We start from the raw sequence: 14820 nt of genomic DNA on the forward strand, positions 1-14820 counted from the left end.
CACAGCGAATGGAGGATGGCTCTGCAAAGGTGTAAACAGGATTCAGGCTCCCTGGCTGCTGCTGGGCACTGCACACAAATACTGCTGACCCACACTTTGTTTTGAAAGGCAGTGAAAGGTCTAGCAGGGATGAATAACCTCCCTACATTGTGTGTGTGTTTTGGGGGGGAGGATCTTTCCTCACAGGTCACTATGGACTCATATTGAACCTGGTGAAACTGTGCTGTACTGGACCTCCATACTGCTTTTGACACAGTGAATCCCCAGCTAAGAAATTTGGATGGTGTGTTGGTATCCCTCGTTCATTCCTGGAGTGGTTTTCCTCTTAACACTGAGTTTTTAAGATACAATTAAAAACTATGATTCATTAGCCCAGGCACTTCCCTAAGAAAACTCTCAGGGTTCTGTCCTGGGTCCTATCTCATTGGTTTTGTACGTGCTTCCTCCTTTCTTCTAACTAACTGCGTATAACTAACTAACTTACTATAAATGTATAAACTGTATTTTACTATTTTTATGCAGGTAACAATTCTATTTCTTATTTAAGCCTTCTAATCACTTCTATTAAAGCCTTGATGCTGATTATTGTTTTACAACTAAAATCTGACAAAATACACTAAAAACCCAGCTGGTTTTGCCCAGAAGGTAAAAGATAATCTTAATTTTCTTCATTTTTACTTAAACTTAGTGTTCGTGAGTTAGGTGTTAATATTGACATTTTAGCTTGACCAGGATATGAATTCTTTGGCTCTTTCACGTTTTTACCAATTAATGTACATTGTATGTACTGTGCTCTGGCCTATAATGTCCAAAACTCAATTAGAGATGATTGTCGATATGTTGATTTAATAATTTTCATTGATTCAATCATTTAATCATTGTAATCTCTGTTATACTGATTTAGTAAGGATCACTGATTCTGCAGCATAGCTCCTAACAAAATCTTAAAAAAGATCTAATGTAACATTTCACTTGATCTCTTTACTCTGGCTTCTAATCATATTCAAAATCCAGTTTAAAATGCTTGATTATATTAAGAGCCCAGTTTGGTCAGGCACCTGCCTATATTAGGGAGCTACTGCAGCTACTGCATTTCATTAGTAGAAATCTCAGGTCCTCTGATCAGAGCTTGTTAGTTAGAGAAGGTGTGAAAACAATGGTCAGTGTTGGCACATTCAGATAAATCAGTTTTCCTTTGAGGAAAGTCTTCTACCAAGTTTTTTAAATTTTCAAACTATTACTGTGATGGCAGTAGCTTTATTATCTAAAAAGCAAAACATAATAACGTATGAACATAGTGAATATTTGAGCAGTAGATATTTTTCCAAAATTCTCAGAATAAATTCAACTTACATTCTCTCTGTAGCGCCCTCTGGCAGTCACTATAGAGCACTATAGTCTGAAAACCCACACAAAAACCCACACACTGCACTTTAAGTACACACGTAATTATGTTGGAACAGCCACACACTGCACTTGGGTCTGCTGTCTTTAGGCCACTCTTACATTGTCTGTAGTTTATTTTCCCTTTTCCTTGTGTGATATTTGTAAGTTTCATATTGTCTGTATTGTTACTCCTTGAACATGTCCTTGAGAGCAACCAATGACCAAAGCAAATACTTGTGTTGTGTTAGCTTACTTGGCCAAAAAATGAGATTCTGATATTGATTATGAGACTCTCATGTAACAGCAAAATGACAAGGCAACACTAACCAAACAAATGGCATAAAAACATACATTTATTCGCTGGTTTCATGCTGACTTCCAGACTTGTACTTGAGGGGAAAACACACTATTTGTTATGTCATTAAGCGTATAAGTAGATGACTTAAAAAATCTGACCAATATCATATCATAGCATAGACATATCTATATCATATGTTTATGTACATATGAGGTTGCATTTGAGGCAGCAGCGCTGCTGCCTCACAGCCTTTCTTTGCACGATATTTCCCGTGCTTTCGTGGGTTTCCTAAAGGTACTCTGGTTTCCTCCCACAGTCTAAAGACATGCACGTTAGGTTATTTGCCTATAGGTGTTAATGTGAGACTGAATGGTTGTCTGTCTTTGTATGTCCCTCTGTGTTGGTCCTGAGATAGACTGATGACCCTGATCCAGCTATGACAATCAAGGTAGGCTCTGAATAAGCGGTTACAAATGATGGATGGAGGGATGGATTTGTTTTGGTGACAGATTTTAAAATCATTTGTAGTTTCTGCTACTTTTACTATTGAATAGTTCCATCTTGAGTTGTTTCCAGCTACAACATTCTGTTTAGCCTTACGCAAAGAAAATTTAGTTGTTGTTTTATAGGACAAGCCAAGAGATCACTGGTATAAACACAATCAAGACCAATCCATAACCAGTTTAATTTTAAGCAGGGCTGTCTTAGATCACTCAATTTTCTGTTTTTCTATGAATATTTTCTTTGGCGTGTAGCTGCTGCTACTTTGAGAAGCTGGTGTGATGCCAGATGATGTTGTGAGTGTGTGCTGCAAGAAAGTGTCATTAGCCAGATTTATTTGTGTGTGAATCCTACTGGAAAATGGTCCCATCATGCCAGATGTCTCTCCCTGGGGCAGAATAGGACAACAACCAGGAGGGTTGGAGTTTAACTAAGCTCATTCAGCTTTTTACAACCCACTAACACAGCTTCAAATGCTTGCATTTAGCTTCACTCAATGAATTTTATCAATCCAGAATTTAAACTGTTTTTAAATATAACACTGTCACTGTAATTCCGTGGGCAATACCGTCTGCTGGTCACTAGGGGTCTTTAAGGGTTTAGAGTGGACCCAGCAAAATAAAAAGAGAAGTTTGACTTTGAATAAGTCTGGGAGCTCATGGACATTCATGGTCAGAATGCTGCTCATGTTATGTTTTTACAGGACACTTGGCTACATTACATAAAACTGTTACCTGCAGAGCAGACAGTTAGCTTAAATGGACATAATGAAAACAAGGTATTACACATATATTTAATAAAGTGTTTAGTCTGCCTCATGTAAAGAATTATACCTAACCACTTTTTTTTCAAATAAAACTTTTTAATTTTTTAATAAAAATTATTAAAAACTAGAAGTCTAATTATTTCTGGTCTATCTAAACAAAAGATGTTCATAATAAATGGTTTTAGTTACACATTACCAGTTTTATTGGTATTGCTGGATTAAAAAAAACAGCAGCCTGGAGTTTTTTTCTTTGTATTACATTTCTGTTCTTTTGTGGCACATGTCTTAGTTTGCACATACAAATCTGAAGATGAAATTTTAAAAGAATCAGAATCAGAAATCAGAAAAATCAGAAAGGTTATTACATTGGCAGAAGGGATCATACATAAAAAAACAATATTACAAAAAATGTATAAATAAAATAATGGGAACAACTTAAACTACAAACAAGGCCAACTATGCCTCTTTGTATTAGGAATTTAAATCCAAAGTGCTTTGATACTAGTTAAACTTTCCTAAAAAAGGTGCGTTTTATTATAGTGACTGTAATCTGTGGCTAAAGCAGGGTCTCAAGCAGGGCCAGCAAAGTGCAGTGGCACACACAACATGGAGGCAAATTCAGAAGTTTAGAAAATGTTTTAGCTCATGCACCAGGGGAGCAAATTTCACAAGAATAAACACTATGTTACTGTATAGGAGCACAACGTCCGTCATGCCTAATAGTGTAGTGTAGATATAGTGTAGATTCCTCGTGCAACGTCTTCTTCACCTCATTTTGTGTATTGAGTTCCTTGTTGCCCTGATGATACAGGGCTAAAAACACAAATGGCACTGTATGGTTGATGAGAACTGCAGTTGAATTGGGTGTTCTTTCAACCAGTGGCCAGAAGGAACATCAACACTTGAAATAACACAAGAAAAAATTTACCATTTATTTATTAATTTGTTCAACACTTATTTTCGTTGTTCCCATTCTTTTATCTATTCTCCAGTTATTTAGGGTTTAGTATTGCATATTACCCTAACTTAAATCAAGCCGTGGTTAAAAAAATCTTCTTGAGAGGACCAGCAAGCAGACGGCTAGGACAAGGGTCAGTCTCACAGAGGCGACAGCAACAGACGAGCAGGGAAAGGGTATGTGTGTGTTTTTTGCTTTTGTGTGTGTATGGGTTTATAGGCTGTATATGTGTGTGTGAGGGGAGGAGTGAAATTGGATGATAATGCTGTGTGAGTTTCTGTCCTTCTGCATTTGTTGAAGGGATCTTAAGGACATGGTGAGACCTTTAAAAATCATGGGATGTTTTAACGACGAGTTGACATCAGTCCGCGTGGACAATTTGGGCTCCTAACATTCTTCAGCAAATGAGTTTGATGCTTGAAATCTTTCCTACTTAAGCACAGTCACATGTTTAGCCACTGAAGCAAGTTATTTGAGTTTTTCTAAATTGTAAATTGCTGTACTACATTGAGTAAGTGATTTTTATTGAAGCAATGTCACATCATCTCTTCACAGACTTTGGGAATTTGACATCTTAACATCTTTTGGTTGTTTCTCTAGCGACATGTTATTTTTGACTGGACCAATGAGCATTGAGCCCTCAAGTGACATGACTACTGACTGCATGGACTCCAACGAGCTGGCACACCACACCAATGTAAAGCCTAGGGTCATGGGTGTGATCCTGAGCGTCGCCGCCTGCCTCATCATCTCAACAAACCTGCTTGTGGCAGCTGCTCTACTTAAGCTGCTCCTCAAAAGAAGCAGCCAGAGCTGGTGCTTTGTCCTCAACCTTGCACTGGCTGATGCTCTGGTGGGTGTAGCCATCACTGGCTTGGCCACAGAAGATTTTAAGATCAGCAACCATGATTTCACTCAGAACCAGCACAACCACATCACTGCTTCACCTCCAGCAAATGCCACGCTTCCTGTTCAGGGCAAGACCCGGTGTTTGATAAAGATGGCCTTTGTGACATCGCCCTGTACCGCATCCATCATGTCCATGTTTCTGATCTCACTGGATCGCTATGCAGCCATTAAGATGCCCCTGCGGTACTCCCTACTTTCTGGGAAAGGGACAGCGTTCTGGTCCTTGCTAGCTTTGTGGATGAGCTCCCTTTCTGTAGGATTCCTGCCAGGTAAGACTTAAACATATTCATTAATTTATTAATTTGTATGTGTATGGCCAAAAAAAAAAGTTTTGCATCATGAGCTACTAGTTCCAGTGGTGGTAAAAGTTTTACCTGAATGAATAATTAAATGTTGCATTGCAGATAATTTTTGTCATTCTAGACAAATTTAAGAACAAGAAGAATCATGGAGGGCAGTTTTCCTGAAGGACTGAAAATTTCAGTCTTAAGTGTATTCTGTGTCTTTTGCCCCTCAGTCATGGTGCGGCAGCTGCAGACAGAGGGGTATGACGGCTTCTGTGCCTTCTTCTCTGTCATTCATAAAGTGGGCATTATCGTCTTATTCAGCGCATGCTTCTTCCCTATTCTCTCCGTGTTCGTCTACATCTACCTGGACATTCTGAAAATTGCCTGCAGCCACCAGAAGCAGATCTGCCAAGTTAGACAAGCTGGCTCCAGGAAAGCTGACCACCTGCATCAACATTACCAGCATCAGCAGCTAAGGAGCGGTTACTGGAGTCATGTCAAGGCCCTGAGGACTGTTGCAGTGCTTGTGGGCTGCTTTTTAGTTCTCTGGTGCCCCTTCTTTGTTGTGTGCATAGTGCATGTTCTGTGTGAAAGCTGTAAACTCAAAGATGTATTGGAGAATTATCTGTGGCTGCTAGGACTGTTCAATTCTCTGATCAACCCTCTGGTTTATGCCTTTTGGCAAAGGGAGGTGCGACTGCAATTAGCAGCAATGTTTTCCTGCTTAACAGGCAGGCTATTGACATCTGGACCATCAGGTGTCACAGAGAGATGTGACCCACAGCCACCTGTGATGACTCAAGCCTGCGTTTCTGGCAGAGATGGGCTCAACCCTTCACTGTCACAGCCAAGTACCTCTAATGAGGAGTCTCACAGTGTGCCACTATCTGGTACAACAAGCATGTAAACGAAACTGGGACACCGGAGAAACAGTTAATGGTGCTTTTAGGAAAAAAGGGACTTTATTGATACACCAGAGTGGAACAGACTAGAAATAAAAACAATGAATATAAAATTCTAAAATATGTTGGCAATGAATGAATATAATGTGGCATTCGAGTAACATTTAAGTCTATTTTAAGTCTATTTAAGTCTTTTTTTTTTACATGTTCTGCGTGTTGGTCTGATGGACTACTCAAAGCAGGGCATCATCTATGAGCTTGCCAGTCTACCTACCTGGCTACCTGGCGATGAGAGCATAAGACACCTTGGTATGTCACCTTGGTATTCAAAGACAGTGGGCAGGGGACTCATTTATGTGGCTCTGATACAATAAATTTTAGACATTTGTTCCGTAGTTCTGTGTGAGACCAAGCGGGTTGAAGGTCAATGTCAACAGGAGGCAGGAAATTCCAGTTTCACAGGCTTTGACATGTGCCATTGGAGTCAACAAGGGTTCAGCCCTGTCCCACTGTGGAGGAATTGAAACATTTTTTTGGGGGGGTCTCACTGGGCTTTTGAATCCTTCATGCACACACTGGAAGTCTGATATTACACAGGGACACAGAGGATGCTGCCTGTATGGACTCTGTGAACAAATCCACAAAAAAAGGGGGCTGCTGTGGCATAAAACAAGAATGAAAAATTTGACTGAACTGAATCTACCGCAGTTTTTATTCATACAGTATACACATTGGGAAAACTCTACAAAAACTCCCAAAAAATTAAATTAGGTTTAATTTAGGTTTAATTTATGCTTCTGCTATGACAAAGTGTGAATGCTGTGACTGTAATACGAACATCTCATATGCTACTGACTGACTTTGTTCTCCAAATGCTAAATCAGGAAAATTTCAGTTGACCTTTGAGATAACAAAAACATTTTGATAGAGCTGACAGTCTTTGGATGGTGTTGTTTGCAAACAAGCCATACTGAAACTATTAAAAAATATTTGGTTTATTTCAACACTACCTTCAATAGAAACAGCAACCCATCTCTCCTATAGTCAGCTAAAAAATATAACCCTACTTACCTTGTTACATAGCACCCACTAGAATTTCCACCCTTAACATGACCAGTGCTTTAGTCACAAAACTAGCTGGTGCTACAATGACCTAAAGAGGTCATGAGCATAGGGGGCATTAATTTAAGTCTCTGAACTTTCAGGATAAATGTTACCTGAATGAGCAGTTTTTAAAAAAATAAAGCTAAGTAAAATATGTTTGGAAAGAAACTGCGTATATGTAAATCTGTTCCAGTCTGCTGTCATCAGCTGTCAGTTATGTAACTGTCTTCCGCTATGTTCTTGTACCCCTCACAACCTGAGACGCCATAATGACTCTAATCACAATTGTTTTCTGTTGCACTCACCTTGGAAATAAAACTACATTTAATCACTTTCTTAACTTGTTCCCCCCGTGTCTCTCCAAACTAAAATTCCGGCCAGTCAGGTTGGACAGAGAACAGATTTCACAGAGGGCTCAGTGTAAACTGCAATGTGGAACAGGCTACAGATGATTGTCAAAGTTGAATCTCATTTCACCATTTCTTATTTAAAAATTAAACACTGAGCTACTTTTTATGACAACTGCCAACATAAGATCATAGGCTGGCCACTGACACAGGCCACTTTCATCTATAAATATTCAGAATTCAAGATTCAGTTGCTGAATTGAGCTTTGTTTGGGTGAGCTACAATAATAATACAATTAATGCAACGCAAACATTCAACACATAGAACAAAAACCTCAAAAACACAAGCATTCAGCTTAAAAGATATTCCAAAACAGACACACCAAAAGAAGTCAAATAAAAAGTAAAAAGTCATCTGCTTGCAAACATAGAAATATACAGATTTATCATCAGAAAATGTCAAATAGCAAATGTCAAAAAACTTTTTATAGTTTTTCTGTGCTAGGTGAATTAATCATGGCAGATCACAGATAACTTGCAGCAAAGGTAATGGGACCGACTGGAACCTGTCGCATTATACATAAAATGTCTGCCAGGACCCTCTGACTCACTTTGTTTTTTACTGCTTTTACGTCTGTGTGATTTAGTAGCTTTAAACTGATGGCTTTGAGATAGCAGATGAGCTCGCTATGTATCTGAGAGGCTGCTTGCACATGTAATATTTCATAGTTGGATAACTATTCATTCATGGAAACTTCCTCTGCTGCTTGAGTATTGATAAATATTGTCTACTTTATATGTCAGCAGTCTGTATCAACAAAGCAGTTATACCAAATGATGTCTGGAATTTCTCGGCGGGGTTAGATAGTCAACGTTTACTTTACCACAACAGATTGCAGTAACTTCATAAAGTCTAATGAGTTGAGCTGCAAATAATTGCTTTTACTTGCTGTTTATGCTGCAATTCTGACTATTCATTAACATTAAGTAAGGTGCCCAGCTAGATCTTTTTTGTCGTTGTTGTTTTGTTTTAAAATGATCTTTTTAACATGTGTTATAGTGTTATAGTGTGATGTAGTATTAATATACAGTAGGTTGGGACAGGGAATATCTGGTCTTATGTTATAGTGATTTCAACCGGTCTTCGGTAATGTGAGTCGGGACCTTCTAGCTGCAGGCAGCACCGCTGACCACTCCAACTACAACCACTATGGGAACACTATGGTGCCCTATTAAATAATAATAAAACTAAAATAATGCAAACCAAAATGAAAAATATTCATTTAAACACTTTAAAGTCATTGACTTTTTACAATGACATGTAGCGTATTAAATCATTATGGGATGAGTAAATAAACAGAAATGCGCTCCACAACTGTTACTATAATATTCTTAACAATCTTACAAATGAGAAAAATTACAACATGAGGTAGATGTTGAGTTTACTATATTCACCATACAATAGACATTTATGTACATATTGTATATGTGTAGTATGTGTAGTTTTGGGGGTATCCAGTGGTAATGTTTTTAATTTTAACACAGTACAATAAAATTATTCCACGCAGTATCATTTAGAATATTGCGAATTTTTTAGATTTCTCAATAATTAAAGGTCATTTTCTGTATTTGGGATTACTGGAACATCTCATTCATTTTATAGTCCACTCACACGTTTAACAAGTCCTCCAACTTTAATGATCACAGAGGACACTTGGTCCTACCCTCTCATATGGCCCAGTGACTGTTGTAGTAATAACCAGTGTGTAATGCTGCCACATACAGGTGTTTGTTGAAACTGCACCCCCTTGGCCTCACTACAAAATGTCAATAATGTTACTTATAATGGACCCAAAATGGTGGCCAGTTTTACACTTGTTTTTTGCTCTGAACATGCAAGTATTGTACATAAGCACTACAATACTTAATAACACAAATAATACTTATTTATGGTGATATGTATGACTGTTGCAACAACAAAAACAGTTCTTTCCCATTGGACTCCTCCAGTCTTTTGTATGAAAGTCCTCTGTTTTGTGATCTATGGACCATCATTATTAATGAAGTTGGTTTTCAGTAGATTTAGGTTATTCCTATGTGTGCATTTTGGGGTGACTCACAATATGATAGGGTAATCGTAGACTACATTTTTGGCCAGTCAGGAAAAGCATGAGAAATATGCATGTGATATTTAGCATGTATTTTCCTAAATGGGGCTTAATAATTTTACTTTTTATTTAAACAAATCCCAATTTATGGTGAAGCTCTGCTGGAGTAATGGAAATCCACTTACAAAGTAACTAGCTCCTGCCTTTCAAAATGAACCTTAATTACTTCAAGTACTTATATGTGTGTGTGTTTGTATGACTGTGTGATGCTTCAGTCTCCTCACTGGGCTGAAGAATGGGTGCCACAGTGCCTCCTCCATGGTGATCCGTCTGCTTACATCGTACTCCAACATGAGGCTGAGCAGGTCAAACAGCTGCCTCTCATCCTCACTGTTCGTCCACATGTATTGCTGAGAGACAAACAGTTAGTGTGACTTTCTACTGTTACCACCTCTGCAGCTGAATGGCTGATCTGTGTACCTTAAGTGGTTTACAGTGTTTCTCGATGTAATCATCAGAGCAGCCCTGCTCGTCCCAGTTCAGATGCTCGTTGTGCACAAAATGCTGCTTTCTACACACAATAAACAGAATTCATATTGTTCTTCTTTGCAAGTAAGATACAAGGACTATTATCAATAAGTTCCTCCCACTACGACTTTACATCATGAGAACACATTAAGAATTATTGCATAAACAGATAACCTGTGGTGCTTCTTCTTCTTTTCCTTTCGGCTGTTCCCTTTCAGGGGTCGCCACAGCGAATCATGTGCCTCCATCTAACTCTATCCTCTGCATCCTCTTCACTCACACCAACTAACTTCATGTCCTCTCTCACTACATCCGTAAATCTCCTCTTTGGTCTTCCTCTAGACCTCCTGCCTGGCAGCTCCAACCTCAGCATCCTTCTACCGATATATTCACAATGACTTCTCTGAACATGTCCGAACCACCTCAATCTGGCCTCTCTGACTTTATCTCCAAAAGATCTAACATGAGCTGTCCCTCTGATGTACTCATTCCTGTTCCTGTCCATCCTCGTCACTCCCAAAGAGAACCTCAACATCTTAAGCTCTGCTACCTCCAGCTCTGCCTCCTGTCTTTTCTTAGTGCCACTGTCTCTAAGCCGAACAACATCGCTGGTCTCACCACCGTTTTGAACACCTTAACCTGTGGTGCTTAATACTATCAATCATAACCAGTTAACATGGACACTAATTGTCTCTGCTGTTATGAGGAAGTAACATCTGTTTTTATAACATTTTCACACAAATTCCTCTGATGGCTGTACAGTTGTTTTTGTTTGTAAAGAAATCAGAGTATCCTTCTGAAAAAAGCGTTTTCATGATGTGCATGAAAATTGTAGTGGGAACTCTGGGAAACAGTGAAAAAGTAGTGATATATTGCAATTTTTTTTAAAAGTAAATCCAACAAAGTGAAACTGACAAAAAATGAGCAAATACACTGTAGCGTATTTAAAGCACATACTATATCATTACAAGGATTAATTAATGCAATCTGTTTAAATTGAAGGGACTATGATGTTCATTGCATTTGAGATCAATGGCTTTTGGCTTTCCCCCTTCAGGGGGTGCCACAGCGGAGCATATTATGCATGTTGACTTGGCATGTGTTTTTATGCCAGATACCCTTCCTGCCATGGCCCCTTGATGACTGGGGGGGCCATGATCATGAAATGATCCTGAAGACCTAAGAGCTGGTATTTCTTAATGTTCTGCACAGTTTCTGACTAATGCAAGGGAAGATTTCAATGAGACAGCGGTGGTGTGGGGATATATTTATTCTGTAAAGTGCTTTGAGATGACTTTGTTGTGAACTGGTGCTGTTTAAATAACGTTGAATTGAATTGCATATAAAAAAATTGTCTGTGTGGGTTTATTACCGTGTCTGTTTTAGAAGATGTGAGGGAATCGGCCCAAGTACTTTCTCCATCATGGCCAGATGTTCCTTACTCTCATGGGTCTGAAAGCAGAATGAAAACTCATCACAAAATTATTGCCCTTTCTCTCTCTATCTGTGTGTGTGTGTGTGTGTGTGTGTGTGTGTGTGTGTGTGGTACCGGGAAAAGTGTTCGTCCCAGATAAAATTCAATAAGAACGCAGCCCAGACTCCAAACATCACACGATTGATTCCAGCCCAGATCTAAGCACAGTGTCACAAAGTTAAAAATGAAATACTATATGAATGTAATATTTCCAGATACATTTGTAAAATGTAGAAATTGTGTGATTGTACCCAGTATAATTTCTGGAGCTCGATAGTGACGTGTTGACACCAGTGATTCATGGTGTTCGTGGTCAAATATGGCGGTGCCAAAATCCACCACCTTCACATCCAAACACCTCAGTTTCTTTGGCTCACACTTCTGAGCCAAAGTAAGCATGCCCTTAAATAGGGAAAATACTGATAAACTTGTTTCACTACACAAATCTTGAAATGGCAACACAACATTTCTATATTATTTTCACAAACTATTTTATGTTTGCAGTTAAAACAAAAGTTTACCCTATCATTGTTGAACTCCAGGTTATAGTCAGAGCAAACGAACAGGATATTCTCAGGTTTTAGATCCGTATGGGTCAGCTTGTTTTGATGCAGAACTGTAAAAACACCCAATAACATACATTGTAATTTTTATTGGTTTACTCTGTTATGTATTTTATCATTTACTGTGTAATATGCAAAAAATAAATGCCAGCGACATTCATTTTTTATTCACATTAACTACAACAAAGACAAGCATGTTACATTTAAATATTTGTGTACTTAATTTTAATTTACACTTGACAAAACCTATTAAGAGATTACAAAAGTCATAATTTATCTTCAGTTGATCAACTAACTGATCAATGAACTGCTTGTTTTGGCTTCTAATTTATATTTTTAATGTGGAATATTTGGGATTGTTTACAGTGGTGAAGCAGACATCTAGACTTTTGTTTAACTGACTGCTCTTGAATAGTTTAACTAATCCTTTCATCCAAAATGACTTTCAATATCCTGCACATGTAAACAATCATGATGAAGTCACATATCACTGGTCACAGGGCTGGTAGAAAGTTGCTAAACTCACTCAAACTTGACTCACAGCAGACTGCTTTAAAGATTTGGAAGGACATTTGTCTGATCTGCTCCACACTGAACGGGAGGAACTCGTTCTGTTTGAGGACCTCGAAGGTGCTGAGGCCTAGCAGCTCGAACACAATGCAGACATGATCTCTGTACTGGAACCAGTCCAGCATCCTTACACAGGCACTGGAAGGAAAGAAGAAGCAATCCATAGACAGTAGTCATGACATTTGAATAACTGAGATGTCCAGCTATTCTTAGCTGTAACATATAGTTTATTAAAGGAAAATAGTTAAAATGAATAATTTATTAGCCTTATTACTCCTCCAGGACTTTATCTGTCTGCTGCAGCTACACTCACAATCTGTTTTCTTCATCCAGTCTGTTGATCTCTTCCAGCACAGTAATCTCAGACGTCGCCACTTCACTGAAACTCTCAGTGTTCCTCACAATCTTCACAGCTACATATTCATTTCTGGTGAGTGTAAACAGACATGCAGAAAAAAACTATGCAAAGCATTACTGCAATATCATCACAAAAATTCACCGCACTCAGGCTACATGATAATTAAACTGTTTCAGGACTGTGTCTGGTGGCCAATACATTGTCATGATGGATAGAAAGCAAAGATAATTTTAGATTGAGAACCTCATAAGAAAGATTAAAAATCAAAGCAGTGTAGCCACCCTAGATAGGCATCAACATCAAGGTTAAAGCTAAGGCATGCTTACTTGTTTCTGTCAATACACTTCACCACTTTTCCAAAGGCTCCTACTCCCAGTGTAGAGATAATCTCATCTGGGAAAGACAGATAAAGTATGTTGACTTGTAGTATAAGCAGCAGTGTCTCAAAATAAAAGTGTATTTCATAATTTACCAACAGTTCATGCTTGCCTTTATTGTACTCGGTGTGAATAAAAATTATTAAATTTATTGAAAAATGTTTAAATTTATTGTAGAAATCTTAAAGCACAAATATTAAAGTATGTGAGTGCATTGTCATCCAAAACTTACACTCTGGCCACATTTTGCATTGGTGAAGTCAATGTGGTGACAGAGAAGTATTTCTGGAGTTACTGATGGTGTGAATGCAAAGTTCATGTTTCCCTGTTAGAAACTCAACATGCCAAAACTATTATGAGGCACAAATAAGACACTAAAGATAGAGGTAGGATGTCACTACATCTTTCTTTCATCACAAGGCCGATGTGATAGATTAGGTGGCCCTCTTCATTGTCCTCAATGTTTTGTCCTTTGTAACTCATCCTTGCTCCATCATTCTCAATACGGACAGTGCAGTCACCAGGAAAAGCAGATTCAAGGTGGAGCGAGTTGTCATCAGGCTGAGTTGAGTGTTGAACACAGGGAAGATGAAGTGATGAAGGCATGTGTTTCTATACAGCGGTGATCGTCGTGTTCGACATCAAGGTTGACAACCCAACATATGGAAACACAATATTTTAATAAGTAAATTTAAAACACAAAGTTTTCTTACTAATGAGATTCAAGTTGTGTCACACAGAGACTGTAAATACACAAAAACATGAGTTTGGCAGCACAGTCAGGTAATAAAATGGAGTTTGATTGTCTATGCATAAAATGTTAACGTCATGGTAGGCAAACAGTTTAAAAGAATTACTCCAGTTTCCTCCGACAATCCAAAGACATGCATGTTAGGTTAACTGGCGACTCTAGATAGTGAATGTGAGTGGGAATGGTTTTCTGGCTGTGTGTGTCTGTGTGTTTGTTGTGTCTCTGAGATAGACTGGTGACCTGTCCAGGATTTTTCCCACCTTCTGTGAACCTGCAGTTAAGTATAATGAATAGTTAGATGTGTCCTTGAAGTCCAGACAACTCTACTATTTCCCAGTAATCTGTGAAATTTGGTACTGTAAACTAAATTTCTAAAGCCAACACTAGGTGATAACCAACCACCCTTATTTTAGTCCATCTGGAATAGTAATAAATATTAACTTGGGACACCAAAAGTACTGAAAGACCCACACACCCAGACACCCAGAGAGAGAGAGAACGTGAAAGATGAACAGGAAGAGGACTGTCATACCGAGTTACCCATCTCGGGGGAACTGCTGTGTGAACACTGGTTGAAGCTTCCAGTGTTTCTGTCTGAGTGGAGCTCTGTTCTAGAGCTGTAACTGTCTACCA

General features: G+C 38.6%; 2 protein-coding genes across 5 annotated transcripts; one reads left to right on the forward strand and one right to left on the reverse strand.

Annotated features, from left to right (window-relative positions):
• The first annotated feature begins 4496 nt into the window (after nucleotides 1-4496).
• Nucleotides 4497-6324, forward strand: LOC137107912 (glucose-dependent insulinotropic receptor). The gene is made up of 2 exons (XM_067492057.1): nucleotides 4497-5087; nucleotides 5336-6324. Exons 1-2 carry the CDS (start codon nucleotides 4514-4516, stop codon nucleotides 6010-6012), a joined length of 1251 nt encoding a protein of 416 aa, XP_067348158.1. The 5' UTR covers nucleotides 4497-4513; the 3' UTR covers nucleotides 6013-6324.
• Nucleotides 6325-7964: 1640 nt separating this feature from the next.
• On the reverse strand, nucleotides 7965-14658 carry LOC137108178 (dual specificity protein kinase CLK4-like). 4 transcript variants are annotated; one of them, XM_067492537.1, is made up of 10 exons: nucleotides 13958-14658; nucleotides 13386-13452; nucleotides 13015-13128; nucleotides 12658-12839; nucleotides 12090-12184; nucleotides 11820-11970; nucleotides 11644-11726; nucleotides 11467-11546; nucleotides 10047-10137; nucleotides 7965-9976 (listed from the first exon to the last, which is right to left on the reverse strand). In XM_067492537.1, exons 1-10 carry the CDS (start codon nucleotides 14040-14042, stop codon nucleotides 9794-9796), a joined length of 1131 nt encoding a protein of 376 aa, XP_067348638.1. In that variant the 5' UTR covers nucleotides 14043-14658; the 3' UTR covers nucleotides 7965-9793. The 4 variants fall into 4 exon arrangements, with proteins under 4 accessions (XP_067348638.1, XP_067348636.1, XP_067348635.1 ...); XM_067492535.1 differs by having other exon boundaries at nucleotides 12673-12839; nucleotides 13838-14658; XM_067492534.1 differs by having other exon boundaries at nucleotides 13838-14658.
• Between the last annotated feature and the right edge of the window lie 162 nt (nucleotides 14659-14820).

This window comes from Channa argus, chromosome 22 (assembly GCF_033026475.1).
Source record: "Channa argus isolate prfri chromosome 22, Channa argus male v1.0, whole genome shotgun sequence".
Lineage (NCBI taxonomy): Eukaryota > Metazoa > Chordata > Actinopteri > Anabantiformes > Channidae > Channa > Channa argus.

Bases quoted from the DNA above. Each gene is read 5' to 3' on its own strand.
- LOC137107912 (XM_067492057.1), top strand. From the start codon at position 4,514: ATGTTATTTTTGACTGGACCAATGAGCATTGAGCCCTCAAGTGACATG. The intron at 5,088-5,335 runs GTAAGACTTAAA...TTTGCCCCTCAG, and splicing joins TTCTGTAGGATTCCTGCCAG to TCATGGTGCGGCAGCTGCAG.
- LOC137108178 (XM_067492534.1), bottom strand. From the start codon at position 14,042: ATGCCTTCATCACTTCATCTTCCCTGTGTTCAACACTCAACTCAGCCT. The intron at 11,547-11,643 runs GTACCACACACA...TTCTGCTTTCAG, and splicing joins TGGGACGAACACTTTTCCCG to ACCCATGAGAGTAAGGAACA. The intron at 10,138-11,466 runs GTAATAAACCCA...TATTGTGTGTAG, and splicing joins CATCTTCTAAAACAGACACG to AAAGCAGCATTTTGTGCACA.